An 18790-nucleotide genomic window follows, 5' to 3' on the forward strand; every position below is an offset into this window, starting at 1 on the left:
CTATGTCAACTATTAAATCAGAAATGATGCAAAGTACAAATGTATCATATGTCAACTACCATGTCAACTACTATCTATGTCAATTACTAAGTATAATAAATAAACTACCTGTTTATTGAATATGTTGTATCAAATGCTACAACATCTCCAAACATGTGGTAATGCTTCCGAGACTCAGCGTCAGACCAGAATAAGCTCACTAACTTATTATCTTCAGGTGATAATTGATATTTGTAAAAAACCCCTTTCACAAATTCTCTTCTTCTCTTGCATCTGATTTAGGATCATTTGCACATCCACTTCTTTTAATTTCTCTTTAATATCACGTGAACAATTCCTAACATCAGTCAACGTACACCCAACAACATCATAACCACTGAAAAACTCCTTTAATAAGTTAAAAGTAGAGGTAGGACCAATGTTAGCTTTGGTGCAATCTTCAACAAACTTGTGATGAACATCATTCAAACTGCAATTACCTTTCATAAATCTCTTATGATCTTTGTCAACCATAGTATGATTGTGTTCCTCAACAAACTGATGCACAAGGTAATACTTATCACCAAAAGCAGAAAAAAACTTAAAACTAATTCTCGCTCCACATCCACACCTTTTGGTGCCACGTCTACGTCTCTTCTTTGAAAATACTTCATCATCATCAGACACATTACCATCCTCAGATACACAAACATCAACATCCAACGATTCTACTGTATGAAATCCTTGTCTATTGCAAACAACATACTGAAAATTAATAACACCACCACTAGACCTATTTCCAAATCTTCGACAATCAAAACAACACTCCTGAGCATACTTTTCATAAAAGTAAATTCCTTCCTCAAGGGAAGAAAATTTTTGACCTTCATAAGGCCTCAACTCAGGCTTGCAAATTGGAATAACAGACCCTAAAACATAGAATATTTACCAAGGAACATAAATCATGTCAACAGATTTTCAAGTCATGTCAACAGAGCATAAATCAACAACATAACACCTTTAGTTATCTCTAAAGAGGTGGTTGAACTCTTGTAAAATTCTTAGACAACTGTTATAAGTTATGTAAGCCAAAATATCAGAATATGCTTCAAATTACCAAGATCAAAATGTCCAGTGTAATTAGAATACACCAATTCAAACACACGATGTCAACAGAATATTTAACAAGTAACATAAATCATGTCAACGGAGCATAAATCACCAACATAACACAACAAAATAATGTTAATGAAACAGAATGTCCACAAAGAGCATAACAACAACACAGAATATTTACCAACTAACATAAATCATGTCAACAGATTTTTAAGTCATGTCAACAGAGCATAAATCACCAACATAACACAAAAAAATCATATTAATAAAAATCAAACCAAACTACCTCCACCATTCGTAAATCATGTCATCAGATTTTCAAGTCACGTCAACGCAAATCAAGAGAATTACGTAAATTACACCTATAGTTATCTCTAAAGAGGTGGCTGAACTCTTGTAAAATTCTTAGACAATTGTTATAAGTTATGTAAGCCAAGATATCATAACAAGCTTCAAATTACCAGGATCAAAATGTCCAGTTTAATTAGAATACATCGATTCAAACACACGATGTCAACAGAATAATTAACAAGTACACATAAATCATGTCAACAGAGCATAAATCACCAACATAACACAACAAAATAATGTTAATGAAACAGAAAGTGAACAAAGAGCATGGCAACAACACAGAATATTTACCAAGGAACATAAATCATGTCAACAGATTTTCAAGTCATGTCAACAGAGCATAAATCAACAACATAACACAACAAAATAATGTTAATGAAACAAAAGGTCAACAAAGAGCTCATAACCCATACTTCTCCCTTGAAAGCTCACAACTGATTAAGAAAAAAAGGTTAAACAGTCTACACCTAAAGTATCCATAGATTCCAAACTCAACCATGTTTCTCAACCCTCTCAGTATTTATGGTCTTTTGCTTAGCCAATAACTAACTAATTTTTTTAAGTCAAGTTAAGGACTCTGATTATGGTTATATCATATGGACTTTTACATTCAAGAAAATCCAACCAAACATTGATCCACTTAGACTAACGTTTATTTCCTCGGTCAAGAATTATTGAGCTGATTTCTCAAGTAGCTTCACATAAATCAGAAAATTATCCCTATAGTTATATCTAAAGAGGTGGCTGCACTCTTGTAAAATTCTTAGACAATTGATATAAGTTATGTAAGCCAAAATATCAGAACAAGCTTCAAATTACCAGAATCAAAATGTCCAGTTTAATTAGAATACACCAATTCAAACACACGATGAATATTTAACATAAATCATGTCAACAGAACATAAATCACCAACATAACACAACAAAATAATGTTAATGAAACAGAAAGTGAACAAAGAGCATGGCAACAACACAGAATATTTACCAAGCAACATAAATCATGTCAACAGAGCATAAATCACCAACATAACACAAAAAAATCATGTTAATGAAAATCAAACCAAACTACCTCCACCATTCGTCGACGTAGACTCGGAATAAGATGCAGAATCCATCAAATAACACTTAGCTTTTGATTACGAACTGAAATCGAACCTAAAGATGAGAAAATAAAAAAAAATCTAATTAGGAACAAATTTGACTGGGCATCAACAAATAAAGGATAAAAACAGAATCAAAGTCGGTAAAATCGACCGAAAAACGTCAAAATCAACAAAGAAATCCGTCAAACAGGTCGTCTATTTTTTTGAAAATTGAATCGCAAATCAGGTATCGTTGAAATCGTCTGAGTCTAATTTTGCAAATCAATTGAATCATCAATCGTTAAAATAGATTCAATGATTGGTATAATTCAATAAATGAAATCTCACCAGGATCGCGATCGGAGACGAATTAGGATGAAGAACCCTAAATTAAAACGCAAAAAGACAGTTTTACTCTTTCATATTAAATTAATCTAATAATATTTATTGTGTGGAAAAATCTGGACCACTCATTTAATAAAAATGAGTGGCTGATATTGCATCTCATTTCTCAATTAGCCTAAATAATCTCAATTGATCATGATCCTATATATATAGGATTGTGATCAATTGAGGCTTTTTATGCTAATTGAGAAATGAGATGCAATATAGGATCATGATCAATTGAGATTATTTAGGCTAATTGAGAAATGAGATGCAATATCAGCCACTCATTTTTATTAAATGAGTGGTCCAGATTTTTCCACATGGAAAATATCTTTAGATTAATTAATTATGAAAGGGCAGAATGGTAATATCATGGTAAATTTTATTCAATAAATATTTTTTAAAATTTTTAATTTTAATTTTTTATTAATTTTTTTAATTTTTATTAAATTTTTTTTAATTTTTTTTTAATTTTTTTCAACTACATATACAATTCATGTCAACTACACACATATAATGTCAACTATGTGTACAATCCATGTCAACCACACACACAATTCATGTCAACTACACACATATAATGTCAACTATGTGTACAATCAATGTCAACTACATATACAATTCATGTTAACTACACAATATAATGTCAACTACATGTACAATTCATGTCAAATAGTATTTATTGAATAAAGTTGTTGACATTTGATGTGTAGTTGACATGAATTGTATATGTAGTTGAAAAAAAAAATTTAAAAATAAAAAAATAATAAAAAAATTAAAAAAAAGTTAAATTTTTTTTTAAAATTTAAATAGAAAAAATTAATAAAATTACAATTATGCCCCTATGTTGACATAAACTACATGCGGTTGACATTTCACAAATATTCTGGATGAGTGGCTGAGATTGCATCTCAATTCTCAATTAGGTTGATAAATCTCAACCTAACAATTTTCTTCCCAACTTCCAAAGACCTCAAATTATTCTCTATATACAATTTTTTTCTCTTTCTCTTTTTTCTTTTTCTTTTTTTTCCGTTCACGTTTTTTTTTTAAGTACAAACTCAACCATCCTTTCTCAATTATACTCTCCCAACTCTTCTTTTCATATCTCAACAAATTTAGAGTCTAGGATTCCCAACCCACTTGATTCCCAACCCACTTGATTAGCTTGACAAAAGAAAAGGTTTAAGGCTCAAACTTAGCTATCAAGGGTGTTATATATTAAGGTTAGTGTTTAGGTAAAAAAAATGAGTCTAACAACGATGGCCTAACATCTTCCCCTATCTTTAAGGTCGCTATGTAGACTCAAGAAGACCAGGAGCAAGTTCTAGAAACACATGCACAATTGATGATAAAACATACATTAAAGAATTGAAGGCTCAAAAATCTCACTTGGCTAAATAGCATGAATCAAGGCAAACAAGCAATTCGTTACTTATGCACCCTATTACTCAAACTCTCAAGTCAAAGGTCAAGTGATGGCTCAAAATGGATGGTTCTTTTATCATGGACGACTAGTCTTCACTCCAATTAATACCAAATTTCTTTCAATTCAAGCACAAAATTTTCAACTACAATCAAACAAAACAAAACAAAAATTCATGGAGTTCTTAACCAAAGCAATTCTATCCTAAAACAAAATAAAAAAGCAACAAAAGACAACTAATCAATCTAAAGCAATAAGATAAGTACCTCATTAGTGTCCATATCCACCATATCATCCCCCCAAACTTATTCAAAGTTATGCAAAGAATAAGTTTGAAAAGTTGGTGGAGAAGGGAGACTTACATGGTATGCAAGCAACACAAAACACACCAAAAACAAACTGAAACGATAAAATTAAAAGTTACCTACTAGGGGTTACCTCTCCTACAGTGCCTTTGGTTATTGTCGTTGGCTCGACGTCCTCCATGAGCTGCATTATGTCACGCCATAAATGGTGGTGTTAGATTTTCTCTCAATCTTGGAAGCATATGATCTAGCCAATGTCTTCTTCCACCACGTATTTTTCAGAGCTCCATCAGAAATTTTGGTTACCACTTTGGGTGAATTTTCAGCTTTTGTTTTCTTCTCCTTCACTTTAGGATTTGATGCAGTCTCTTCTTTAGAAATTGATCCACCACATGAACCAAATATCCATTGCGGCAAAGAAAAATCCCCAAATGTGGACTCAATTTCTTGTGCCTTTTGGACCTCTAAAGCATGCACAGCTTTGCACTCCTTCTTCATAACAAGTTCCTCTTCCTCACGACTTTTCATAGCATTGTAGATAGATAAGATGTGGCGTTTGTTGCCCATTTGAAGAGTGAGCTCTCCCTTTGCTATATCTATCGATGCTTTTCCCGTTGCAAGGAATGGACGCCCTAGGATAAGCGGTACATTCACGTCTTCTTCCATATCCAACACTGCAAAATCGATGGGAAATATGAAGTCGTGTACCATCACAAGAACGTCCTTAACAATTCCTTTAGGATAGGTGACGGTTCTATCTGCCATCTGTAGTGTGATTGTTGTCGGCTTGAGAGTGTCGATCTTCATCTTTCTGAAAAATGATAATGGCATCAAATTTATGATCACCCCCAGATTACAAAGTGCCTTTATCTGTCTGTCATTTCCAATGACACAAGAGATGTTAAAACTCCCATGATCTTTAAGCTTGGCCGGTAGCTTTTTCTAAATTATGGCACTACAGTTTTTCAGATATGTTCACCGTCTCATAGTCAGTCCACTTCTTCTTCTTGGAGAGCACATCTTTAAGGAACTTTGCATATGTACGCATTTCTTGAAGTGCCTCCACCAATGGGATATTCAAGTTCACCTTCCTAAAGATGTCTAAGAACCTCGAGAACTGAGCATCTGTCTTCTTCTTCTGAACACGTTGAGGATAAGGGATCCTTGTTAGGATTGGTATACTGAAAAACATATTTCGAGCTTGTTGCACGGATAGAACTGATTGTATAATAAACTCTACAATCCACTTTTAACCCAAGACGAGAACAAATAATTTTATTGCATTGATGTTTGTTTGTGCATTTATAAGATCTTTCTCAAGCATTTAAATGTATAAGAAGCAAACAAGTCTGATTCTTCTGCATAGTAGACTGGTCATGAATGATGTTCACAGAAGGTGACGCTGTCAGTCCTTTGTAGAAGAGAAATAGAATTTCACAACCTAGATAGGCTTTGGCTACCTATCGTGAAAGGTTGCAGTGTCAGTCCGCATGTTTCCTTACCTTAGGAAATAAACGACACTGGTGTGGTATAGCACTGAATGATCTAACAGTTGAGATAAGTCTTTCTTGCTATTTACTGAAAGACGAGGTGATGTGGATCCATGTATTTTGTAATCCATTTCCCAAGGATTTACCCAATTTGTAGATGATTGATCTAATATTTTTGTGAAGTAGATTTTCTATTGTATCAATAATGGCAACCCAACAAGAAATAAGGAAACTAAGATAAACAAAGAAGGAAATAACATTGGATAGGGTGGAAATTGAGATACATAGTCATTGATGAAGCAAGCTAAGACACTTACAACATAACTGACATGCATCCATGGCTAGATCTTCAAGGGAACCACAAACCTCGAAGCATACCTCTACTTGATCCATGCTTGAACTAGCAATTGATGGAAATCCCATGCTTGAACTAGCAATTGATGGATTCAAGCAACCTAAATCTAGGAATTGGACAGAAACCCTCTCCAAGAGGAAACAAAGCTCTCAAGTATCTAATTTCATCAAAGTCTAAGGAAATGGAATAACATCAAGAGGTATTTATACTATGGGTCCAAAAATAGAAAGTTGGCCCACAAAATCTAAAATTCGGCATAATCGCCCGGTCGGGCATTTTTCACATGCCAAAATGCCCGGCCCGGGCGTTTTCCCTGTCCCCGGGCGTTTTGCACAGTAAAAAACGCCCGGCCGGGCCTTTTTCCCGAAGCTCCCGGCCTTCTCTGCGCGACTTCTGTAAAACCGCCATAACCCCCTCATTCGGACTCCGATTGGGATGTGCAAGATACCCACGCGAAGCCGTTTCCAAGACGAAGACAATGGTGGCAGTTTCATAGCTTTCGGATATCATCTCGATAGGACGGTTTTCGGTTGAATCCAGCTGTAGCTGAAATCCTTGACGCACGGCCTCCATGATCCTATCATCCTCCCCTTCTTGGAAAGGATTTGTCCTCAAATCCGAGCCTTCTCTATTCCTCGCATCCTCGGGAGGCCCTCTAGCTTTATTGGATCCTTGGAACGTCTTCTCTTTCATCCTTGGGCCCCAATCAACCCATGGTTCATGCCGAAGGGAGGACCCTTGACGTCGAGCACCCGTGGTCATATCATCCTCCCCTTCTTGGAAAGGATTTGCCCTCAAATCCGGGTTCCGTACACCTATAAAATAGCACGAGATCAAATCAAATATCCATGTAGGATGATAGAGATTAAGACCACTAACGACTCTAATAGAAAATAATACACCAAAGACGTTGTGTGGGCCTCCAAATTCATGTTCCCTCAAGCTCAAGGCCAAGTGACAATAAATATGAGAGCACGAATTAATGATTCCTTTCATGTCCAAATCCCTCCCATAAGAAATCAAGACAAAATCATCAAGATATCCTTCATAACAAAACTCAAACAACCTCACAATATAGGTATAAGATATAGGTGCAAATAAACATAGGCATTCCTTCACAATGTAGTCCCAAACAAAGCCATTAGATATAAAGTTCTTCACAAATAAGCCATAAAACATCCCAACTCCATTGAATGGTTTGATGGACATGCAATAAAAGCAATCAACATGCCAAAACACAAATGCCCCAAGCACCTTGTTTCTATTTGGTTCGATCATCCTCATACAAATGATGCCCAAATTCTTGAACATCTTCACAAAAGATTTGGCATTCTCAACAAGACTAGGCATATACAAGAAAGGGTCCTCATAGTGTGTATATTCAAAGGTAACCGAATAAGGTCTATTCACAAGATTCCTATTCTCAAGGTTAAACAACAAATGACCATAAGGAACCATTGATACATCATTCTTGCTCAAATGAGAGCTACTCCACAAATTGACAAGCCCATATTTAACACATAGAGTAGGTTCATCACAACACACATCAAGTTTGCAAGAAGGATTATCATTTAACAAACAAAGTTCATCAATATGGATTTCATCCCATTGCCCCATCAATTTCAAGAGATTATCAAACATAAGGGAGCAATATGTCCATAAACCTTCATGCACGACATGGAGACAAGACACAACACCATGCATATGATACTTGTAAAAAACTACATCAATTATCATGAGAAATATTTCCAAATTAGCCCCACACAATTGCTCTAGCAATTTTAAAATAATACCACAAACATGAGAACGATGCAATTTTATGCCATTAGTCACAACATCATCCTCAAGAGACATATGAGTGGAAAAATCCTTCACAAAACGGTCATAGAATACTCCAATCCCATTGAAGGGTTTAACCACTTTGCAATGAAGACATAGCAAACACCAAGTTCTAAAGTCATTATCCATGTTACTCTTCTTGGTCTTAGTATCCTCATCCACATACACATGAAGCTCAAAATTCCCAACAAATGAAAGTTTAGGCATCTTAGCATGCAAGGAAGTCACTCCAACATTCAAGGTAGAAGCCACAAGAGAAATGTCATGTCTCTCAATGCTTGATTTTACCATGAAAGGATCAATATATGGTGCAAAGGTATATTTAGCATTCAAAGTTTCAAGCTCATGAGACCACTTTTTACACAAGACATCAATAACAAATTTATCAACACAAAGGGGCTTCTCTAATATAATCTCATTCAATGAAACATCACAAGGAGATAAGGATAGTGCACTTGAACCTTGGGCAAGGAGTTCATCCACTTGCCCTCGTTCCTCTTGTTCCTTCTCCGGGTGAGTAGTTTCCAAGCCATGTACAACATGATGCCTCACTTCCATGCCTTCAATTAAATTTCCTACAAATTCATGAACACAAAAAGACATAGAAGAAGTGTTAGTGGGTAAGGGTTTAGTTTCCTCACCAAGGGCAAGAGGCAAAGGATCATTTGGTGCCCACCCAAGGTTGACCTTAGAATCTAACAAGCACCCTTTATTCACTTGTGCTTGTGGTTTTTCTCTCATTTGATATTTTTCTTTTCTCTCACCCCCACCACTCTCTCTTGACTTTTGCACCTCACACTCTTGTCTTTTATCACGCTCTCTTGGCTTTTTAGACTCACATTCACTCTCAAGCCTTTTCTCTCTATCTCGTTCTTTTTTTCTACTAATTTGGATTAAGCTCTTCGAAGAGGAGACATTTCCATATACATCAAGAGACTTATGTGATAAATGGAAAGAAGAGGGTGTAGCCAAATTACTTGATGAGTTACCTCTTTGGTTTGTGTCAACACCACCATGTGGGTAGGTATGCCTCAATCGAGCTCTATATGAGACTTCTTCTTCAATTGGCCTCTCAAACCCGTTATGGCTAACATGATCTCTCACCCTCTTAGAATGCCACTCTCCATGAGACTTGGGAGCTCGTTTCCCACTATATCCTCTATCAAGCCCATCTCCATGGTACCTTGATTCATAGTCACCTTTAAAATGGCCATGAGCACCATTTCTTCCCCCAAACCGATCATTCTCCATGTGATTGACTCTATTTCTATCATTCCCCCTTTGCCATCCCTCATACACCACTTCTTCCATCATCTCCTCCGGGGCAACATTAGGTAGATGGTTACCCATAGAAGTAGGAGTCCTAGATGTGCGGCCTCCCTTCAAGGTGTTGAACTCCTCAAATAATGTGTTTTGGGCGGCAAGCATGCGGGCTTCGGATTCTTTTGATCGAGCAATGGATTCTTTTGCTCGCACATCCATTTGTATCATCATCTCTTGTTTGAATTCCTTCATCATACGGGCCATCATGCTCACAAGATCCCCATTGGGTATAGGGTGAGTCATGCTTGTTTCCTCCTCCTCTGCACTTGTCCCCGCCATTTTGTTGGACCGGGTGCGAGGAGGCATAGAGTAAGTACCTACAAATCAAACAAACACTAGGAACTAGTCCTAGAGGTTAGTAATAAAAGAAAGTAGAATTTAAGAAGATGAACTCAACCTTGATGTCCCAAACCCCCCTCAAATCACTCCCCAATAACTCTCGACAAAGGCTTAGAATATTGTGAGAAAGGTGGATTCACTCACACTCACAACTCCAATTCCAAGATTTAAGTGCTTGAGGTGGATCAATCAAGGTATACTCCTTGGTCAACAAAATCAAGAAGACAAAGCCATAAACACATATTAGCAAGATGCAAGTCAAAGAAAAACAAAAACAAGGGGTGACACTTTAGCTGAAATTTGGCTGATCTTTATGATTTTTTTTTGGTGTTGATTCCCGCGCCCAATTTGGATGAATTTTGGTGGATAGATTCCCAAACAAGTCTAGATCAAGGGAAAAATGGCCATATATAGTCAGATTTGATGATTGGATATGTTTTGTATGGTTTTCCCCAACTATGCTAAAAACAGGGCAATGATGTTAATCTCCACGGTTAACTAGGAAAACGAAGGAATTTTGTGATGACATATTGCAGGTACGTAGGTCACATAACATAGATCATACACACCAAATTTCGGCTTAATCTAAGCAAAATTGATCAATCCGATCATCCCAACAAAACAGAGCAAAAGAAAAAGACAAAAAGGAAAATAACCCAACCCAAAGCAACAATAGATCAAACACCTAGTGGGTACTAGGCTCTAGATACCAAATGATGTGGATCCATGTATTTTTGTGATCCATTTCCCAAGTAGATTTTTCTATTGTATCAATAATGGCAACCCAACAAGAAATAAGGAAACTAAGATAAACAAAGAAGGAAATAACATTGGATAGGGTGGAAATTGAGATACATAGTCATTGATGAAGCAAGCTAAGACACTTACAACATAACTAACATGCATCCATGGCTAGATCTTCAAGGGAACCACAAACCTCAAAGCATACCTCTACTTGATCCATGCTTGAACTAGCAATTGATGGAAATCCCATGCTTGAACTAGCAATTGATCGATTCAAGCAACCTAAATCTAGGAATTGGATAGAAACCCTCTCCAAGAGGAAACAAAGCTCTCAAGTATCTAATTTCATCAAAGTCTAAGGAAATGGAATAACATCAAGAGGTATTTATACTATGGGTCCAAAAATAGAAAGTTGGCCCACAAAATCTAAAAATCGGCATAATCGCCTGGTCGGGCGTTTTTCACATGCCAAAATGCCCGGCCCAGTAAAAAATGCCCGGCCGGGCGTTTTTCCCGAAGCTCCCGGCCTTCTCTGCGCGACTTCCATAAAACCGCCATAACTCCCTCATTCGGACTCCGATTGGGATGTGCAAGATACCCACGCGAAGCCGTTTCCAAGACGAAGATAATGGTGGTAGTTTCATAGCTTTCGGATATCATCTCGATAGGATGGTTTTCGGTTGAATCCAGCTGTAACTGAAATCCTTGACGCACGGCCTCCATGATCGTATCATCCTCCCCTTCTTGGAAAGGATTTGTCCTCAAATCCGAGCCTTCTCTATTCCTCGCATCCTCGGGAGGCCCTCTAGCTTTATTGGATCCTTGGAACGTCTTCTCTTTCATCCTTGGGCCCCAATCAACCCATGGTTCACGCCGAAGGGAGGACCCTTGACGTCGAGCACCCGTGGTCATATCACGAGGTCTCGGTGATTGTTATTTCTTAATCATTGTTGATATAACATTGAGCATACGATATTGATTATGCATTACTTTGATTTATCAAATGGTGCGGATTTTTCGCAATCCAAGAATCCTGATATCTTGGATAGTGGTGATCAATGTCTAGAAGTGCTAGTATTGTTGAATCGTGTGCTGGGTGAGTCCAGTTTGATAATATCCTCAAGAGGTGTTCGAAAAAAGTTTTATTATTCAGAAACCCGGCCAGTTGGAATTTATTCCAGAATAATGAATAAAGATTTAGAACTAGACAACTCTTGGAAAAACATATTAATTAACTAAAGTGAAATAGCAGACTTAAATTAATTAATGGATATTTATATCTTAAACACGGGAAATAATAAATTAAAGAGGTAAAGCCCGGATTACTCGTAATTTGGGATTGGACGGGCATTCAATATTATTATACTATAGTAGATGATAATAATATTCTGTTTGGGCATGTATTAAATGTGGCTCAATTTAATTAGTAAAAGACCAACAGGTTTGGTCCAAGTCCAACCTCCATGGATCCCTAATCTGTCCCAACATAACTCTATTAAAAGGAGACTAAATAGAAGACTAATTTAATTGATTTTTTATCATAAAATTTTTGTGCTCCCTCTTTGGGAGTGGACGAAAAATCGATTTTTCTTGATATTTTCTCTTCTTTCTAGTCAAGTCCTTTTGATTCTGACAAACTTTGCCCGCCCGAAGGTCAAATTCTGAGTTCGGGATACAGATTAGAAGGTTATTGGTTGAGTACGAAGAACATCACATGGAGAAGGCGCAAGCAATCGACGATTCTTTGGATAATCAGTTCGGTAACCCTAGACCGTAGAATATCATGAATTAGGTTGTAATTCCTTAACCATGATTTATGTGCGTTCTTGTATGCAATTAATTGTATAACATGTGGTTAATTAATCTCATAATCGGTCAAATAGATTCGTATATGTATGATTTATTTGTGATTGCATGACTTCCGCTCTGCAAGGGGCACCAATCCCCGACAATCCTCACTTCAACTGGAGTATGAGCTGTAAGTGGTTTGGGTGAAGGTATAGTCGTGTTCTCCTTAGGTTGAGTAGAAATTTGCACTGTCTCATATTCTTTGATCAATTCCTCCTCTTCAGCTCTCTTTTCTGCTACTCTACCCTCATTCTCAGATGGCATTGAAGGTCCCTCGTAGCTTGTTCCACTCCTCAGATGTATAGCTTTGCATTCTTTAGGATTGATGATAGTATTTGATGGAAACTTTCCCGGTTGAGTATTAGCACTCACAGTTTTTTTATGGAAATCTGGCTGATCTGTATGTCAATATTCTTCAGATGAGTGGACATTCCTTGCACGTATGATTCAACTTTCTCCATCCTGTGGTTGTTCTGCTCCATGACCTTGTTAGTATGAATCATGAAGGACTTGAGTATTTCCTCTGTTGACAACTTCTTTGAATCATTGATCGTTCCATCATTAACAGTGAACCCCGGTGGTGGTTGCAGAGCATTATTGGGGTTCCCATATTTATTGGCGGATGGACAAAAAAAGAAAAATTGGACATTTAATGACGGACGGAGGGAGTAGTTAATTAGAATTCCCTCCTTCCCACGCTATTTGACACACTATTGTTTCACAGTCATTTTATAAAAATAATAATATATAGTTAAAGAAGTGTGTCAAGTAGGCAACTAGCATGGAGTAGAGGGATATATATATTATACTCCCTCCGTCGCTCTAAAGCTGAGTCGTATTTCTTTTTTGGTTGTCCTACTGTTCTAGCTGAGTCATTTCCTATTTTGGTAAAATGCACCAAATTTTCTTCTCTTTTACTTTACTCTCTCTTACTTTATTCTCTCTTCATCTCTGTACCTTTTTCATTTCCTACTTTATTCTTCCTTCACTTAACACATTTTTAACACAATTTCTTAATTTCCGTGCTCAAAAGAAACGCCTCTACTACAGAGGGACGGAGGGAGTACATACAAATTAACATTCCTTCACTTAACACACTTTTGACACAATTTCTTAAATTCCGTGCTCAAAAGAAATGCCTCTACTACAGAGGGATGGAGGGAGTACGTACAAATTAACACTACTTTGTGTGGGTGTGAAATGTTATGTATATTGCATGCGCGGTGTGTGTTTGAGAGTGATCTAAATTTATAACTATTGAAAATTCTAAATATTTACTTAAAATTGTAAAAATTAAAATTATAGAATTGGGAGTGTTTAAAAATGGAATTCAATTCCAAATCACAGTTTTTAATAATAAGAGGTAAATTTTGAATTAAAGATCCATCACAATTCAAAGGTATCAAACAATATTCCCCGATAAAATATAATCATATGCAATCCGGATCCTCTATTGCCATACAGTATGACATTTTTATTGCATTAATGAATGATCAACCCATGCCAATTAATGATTTAGAACTTAAGAGTTTATATAAGGAAAGTATAAGCGTGAGGTATAGCCCAAAACACAAGAACGATTCATGATGGGCCATATTAAACAGTTCAAATACATTATAAATAATCCAGTGGTTTTTTTTTTTTTTAATTTATATGAAGTACTAATAACTTGAAAGCCCAATCCAATTTTTTTTAAGTAATGTATGATTTTATTAAAATGAACATTTTTCTTCAATAAATACCACCTTTCTAATTTTTCGAAAACATGAAATTGACCCAACTAACTTGGGACAATCCAAAAAGTAATATAACTCGATTATCATATGATAGATGGAATATTATTTATTACAAAATATGGTATAAATGCTTTCTTTTAAAATTCTTAAGACTTCTTCATATTCACACACACATATATATATTTGCATTTCTTAATACTTTCTCCGTCTCATCAAAATAGATACTCTTTTTATTTTGGTCCGTCTCATATAAATAGTCAACTTTTATTTTTGTTAAATTTTTTCCTCTAATAAGTGGGATCATCATTTTCTACTAACAATACATCAATAATTTTTTTCTTTTTGTTATACTGATGAGGGAGGCCAGTGACTAATTGATAGGTGACAAGAGAGAGTATGCCCAGGCAGTAACCCAATGAATACAGAGACTTTAAGAAAGAAAGAGAATAAAAATGAGAGTAGAATCACTTTGACGGAGAGTTTGATGATTAGCTTGTTTATAAACATTTGAGAAAGTTAATCTATTTGATTACTTAAATAAATAACTTAGTTGATCCCCATTATCCCTAAACGGTTAAACCTAATTTAAAATATCAAAATAATAAATCGAGTATCCGGATAATACTCAATACCCGACTTATCTTAAATTTCAATATCCGATTCCTTACCCAGGCCCATAAATTGGATATTAGGTATCAATACGCATCGAGTATCTAGTCAAATACAAATACACCTAATAACCGATATCTATATATATTCCCACACCTAACTCTAATTGTGTAGTGTATTTTTCTAATAGCATAAGCCGTCAAGGTGGAAAGGGTTAGTGCGCAAGCGGCAGCTGTATATGACGTGGAATATATAAATGTAATTAATTAGTATTTGTAGTTCGGTTAAAGTTGGTACCATTTACTAAGTAGAGTTTCTACGTTTTTATTAGCATATATATAGAGAGAGTTGTGATCAATGTCGAACCAATTTTAAAATCAAACTAGAGACCAAATCTGAGCCATTAGATCTAGTTTTATTGATGAGATGTGCTGCTGTGAAAATTTTTTCGGCTTCATTACAAGCCCATTTTACTTCATTGTATAGGTTTATTACTTCATTCTATACGTAATACCTTGAAACTACAACATGTTTTTACTTGCTTCCAGTAGGTTTTGAAATGATTCAACATATGCTTCATTCAAATTCATTGACGTGGGTTTTTGCTTGATTAACATTTAAAAATGCAATTTATTCAAGTGAGTTTATTACTTCATTCAGAAACGTTATTACTTCATCGGATAAGATTTTTACTTCATTCCAGTATGACTTCAAATGCTTCTACACATACTTCATTCCAATAATTTATTACATTATTCCATGTGTTTATTAAACCATATTAGCGTCATGGCGGTGGTGATAGATATTGTAGAGAGAAAGAACGGCACGCGACGGCGAAACCACATTTACATACTGGAATGAAGTAAAAACCTACTGTAATGAAGTAAAAACCTACTAGAATGAAGTAAAAACCTACTAGAATGAAGTAATATATTCTGGAACAAAGTTAAATCTTCGTAACATGTTAGTATGACTTATTTACCTTCGGATGAATTAAAATAGGCTCGTGATGAAGGCGAAAATAATTTATAAATTTCTATATCTTATCCATAAAAAACTAGATCTAAAAGCCCTAATTTGGTAGGGTTCGGTTGTTCGGTCTTTAAGAATGGATTTGTGGATAATGGGACTCTATATATATATATAGGTATTTTATTGAAATTCATGTCTAACTATTACTTTTTTTTATCGGACCTAGTATAAGATCGAATTAAAACTCCACATTATTTGACCATGCTTGGTATGGTGGAATGGAATGAGGAGGGAATGGAATAAAGATGGGAATGGAATGAAGGTGGGAATGGAATGACAATTCCATTCCATTCTTGTGCTTGGTGAATGTAATGTTTACAAATGGAATGAAATTGTTATTCCTTGATTGATTTCATTCCTAAGCTTGGTAACTACAAATAATATAAGAATGGAATGAAATGAAATATGAATAATTAATATGTTGATTCTATAAAAAAAAATATATTTATTTAAAAATATTTTTGTCAAATATTTTGGATCATATTAAGTTGAACTATACACGTAAAAGAGTGTGTGCATATGTGGTGTATGTATTGTTGATGTGTGTATATACATATATGTGCACACGTGCTTGTGTGTGTGTGTACATATATGTGCATGTGTTGCCATAGGTATGTGTTGATGTGTGTGTGTGTTGCTGCATGTCAGTGTGTGTGAGTTTGTGTTGCTGTGTGTGTGTGTTGCTGCATTTCAGTGTGTGTGAGTTTGTGTTGCTGTGTGCGTGTGCGTATGTGTGTGTTTTTTGACTATGTGTGCGTGTTTTTTTTTTTTTGCTGTGTGTGTGTTTTTGTGTGTTGCTCTGTGTGTGTGTTTGTGTGAGTTACTGTGTGTTTTTGTGTGTGTGTGTGTGTGAGTGTGTTTTTTTCAATTATGAAAAATTTTAAAATTTTAATTTGTGCTAAAATTGACATGATATTAAATTTAAATATAATATTAAATAATATTTATATAATTTTGTTAAATTTTAAAATAAGAAGAAAGGAAAATGAAATGGAATGGAATGACCATTCCTTAGCTAAATGGATGGAATGGGTATTCCTATATGAAATGGAATGGCCATTCCTAATGGAATGGTGATTCCTAAAAAAAAAATTTACCAAGTAAAAGAATGGAATGAGGGTAGGAATGTCATTCCATTCCCCCATTCCATTCCATTATACTAAGCATAGCATTTGTATTGAACCTAATAGGCACATAGCCGTAACCTAATTCTCAATAGCACATGAAAATATGAATAATTAATTAGTTTCCCTATTAATTAATCAATGGCCCTAGTATACAGATTCTATAAAAGGGATTTAAAGATCAAGCCGATCAGTGACAAAAAAGTAGTAGAAAAAAACCAAAAATCAAAATGGAAATTAGCATTGAGAAAATAAAGCCATCTTCCCCAACACCCCATCACCTTCAAATATACAACATTTCCCAGCTAGATCAGATGGTTCCTAATTGTGTCTACGTCCCCTTAGTTTTATACTTTTGCAGCGATAACAGGAACAACAACAATGGCGACAGAATACAACATCTAAAGGAATCACTTTCTCAAACTCTCGTAACCTTCTATCCCTTTGCCGGAGTTATCAGAGATGCCCTCTCCGCCTATTGCAGCGATCAAGGCCTTCCATTCTACGTCGCCAAGGTGAAATCCCAAATGAAAGATTTTCTTCAAAACCCTAATTCTGAATTCATCAACAAGTTCTTCCCTCGTGAGAGCAACATGGAGAATCAGCCATGTCCCGGTGACAACGTTATGCTGATTCAGCTGAACTGTTTCGACTGCGGAGGTATTGCCATGTCTATTACCTTTGCTCATTATATTGCAGACATGGCTTCAGTCTCCACATTTCTCCGATGTTGGGCTGCCAATGCACGGGGATTAGGGTTTTCTCAAGCTTCGCCCTTAATTTGCACTGCACAATCTTTCTTCCCACAGAATCCCTCATTTCCAAACGAGTTAGTCCCAATGTTGAATTATATTAAATACTCGAGCTGTGGGAAGTTTGTGACGAGAAGATACGTATTCGATGCCTCTGCTCTGTCCTTTCTCAAGGCTCAACTGAGTTGCACGCGCGTGAACGTAGTGACGGCCTTGGTGTGGAAATGCTTCATGGCGGCTGTGGCAGAAGAGGAATCCGGCAAGGACGGGAAACCCTTCCTGATGGCTCAATCGGTCAACCTCCGGAAACGGGCTGTGCCCCCGTTTCCGGAGGATAGTTTTGGTAATATACTGGTGCCAAATATGGTGTGCATCAGCCCACAAGAAACGGAGTTGGGAGATTTGGTGAAGGAGGTGAAAAGAGGGATAGAAAATATCGATGGTGAGTTTGTGAGACGTTTGGGGGGTGGTGGTTTGTGTGAATATTTGGAGGAGTTAAGGAATGAGATGCCTCAACAAGGTCATGTGCTTCTTTTCAGTAGTTGGGTAAATATGGGTCTTAATGAGGTTGATTTTGGGTGGGGGAAACCTGTGTGGCTGACAAGCTATTTTACGCAACACTCGGAATCGGAAACTATGTTTGCGTGTAATTGTGTGATGTTGATGGATAGTAGAGACGGAGGAATTGAAGCGTTGGCTAATTTTGATCTGAAATACGTTGCAGGGTTTGAGAAAACTGACCTAATTCGTAGTTATGCTCATGTTAACCCTAGTGTGATTTGAATCGTCTGATCTAATACTAGCTATACGAGGAATAAGTTTTTAATTGGGTGTACATCCAATTAAAAAAATAAATGTTGGTGTTTTTGTTTGATCCACCTTTTATCTTCTTTGTTTGGTGGATAAGCAGTGTAATAATTTGAAGTTCAATATTTAAGTTCAATTTGAAACAT

The 18790-nt window shown here is 36.1% G+C and overlaps 1 protein-coding gene across 1 annotated transcript; it reads left to right on the forward strand.

The window, feature by feature from the left end:
- The first annotated feature begins 17310 nt into the window (after positions 1-17310).
- LOC148926531 (limonoid 7-O-acetyltransferse-like) lies at positions 17311-18790 on the forward strand. The gene has a single exon (XM_089057870.1). The coding sequence runs from the start codon at positions 17316-17318 to the stop codon at positions 18618-18620; it is 1305 nt and encodes a 434-aa protein (XP_088913996.1). The 5' UTR covers positions 17311-17315; the 3' UTR covers positions 18621-18790.

Source organism: Salvia hispanica, chromosome 5, assembly GCF_029641045.1.
Source record: "Salvia hispanica isolate PSC_SH4W2 chromosome 5, Shi_PSC_v1, whole genome shotgun sequence".
NCBI classification, from domain to species: Eukaryota; Viridiplantae; Streptophyta; class Magnoliopsida; order Lamiales; family Lamiaceae; genus Salvia; species Salvia hispanica.

Coding starts and splice junctions, on each gene's coding strand:
- LOC148926531 (XM_089057870.1), top strand. CDS start 17,316: ATGGAAATTAGCATTGAGAAAATAAAGCCATCTTCCCCAACACCCCAT.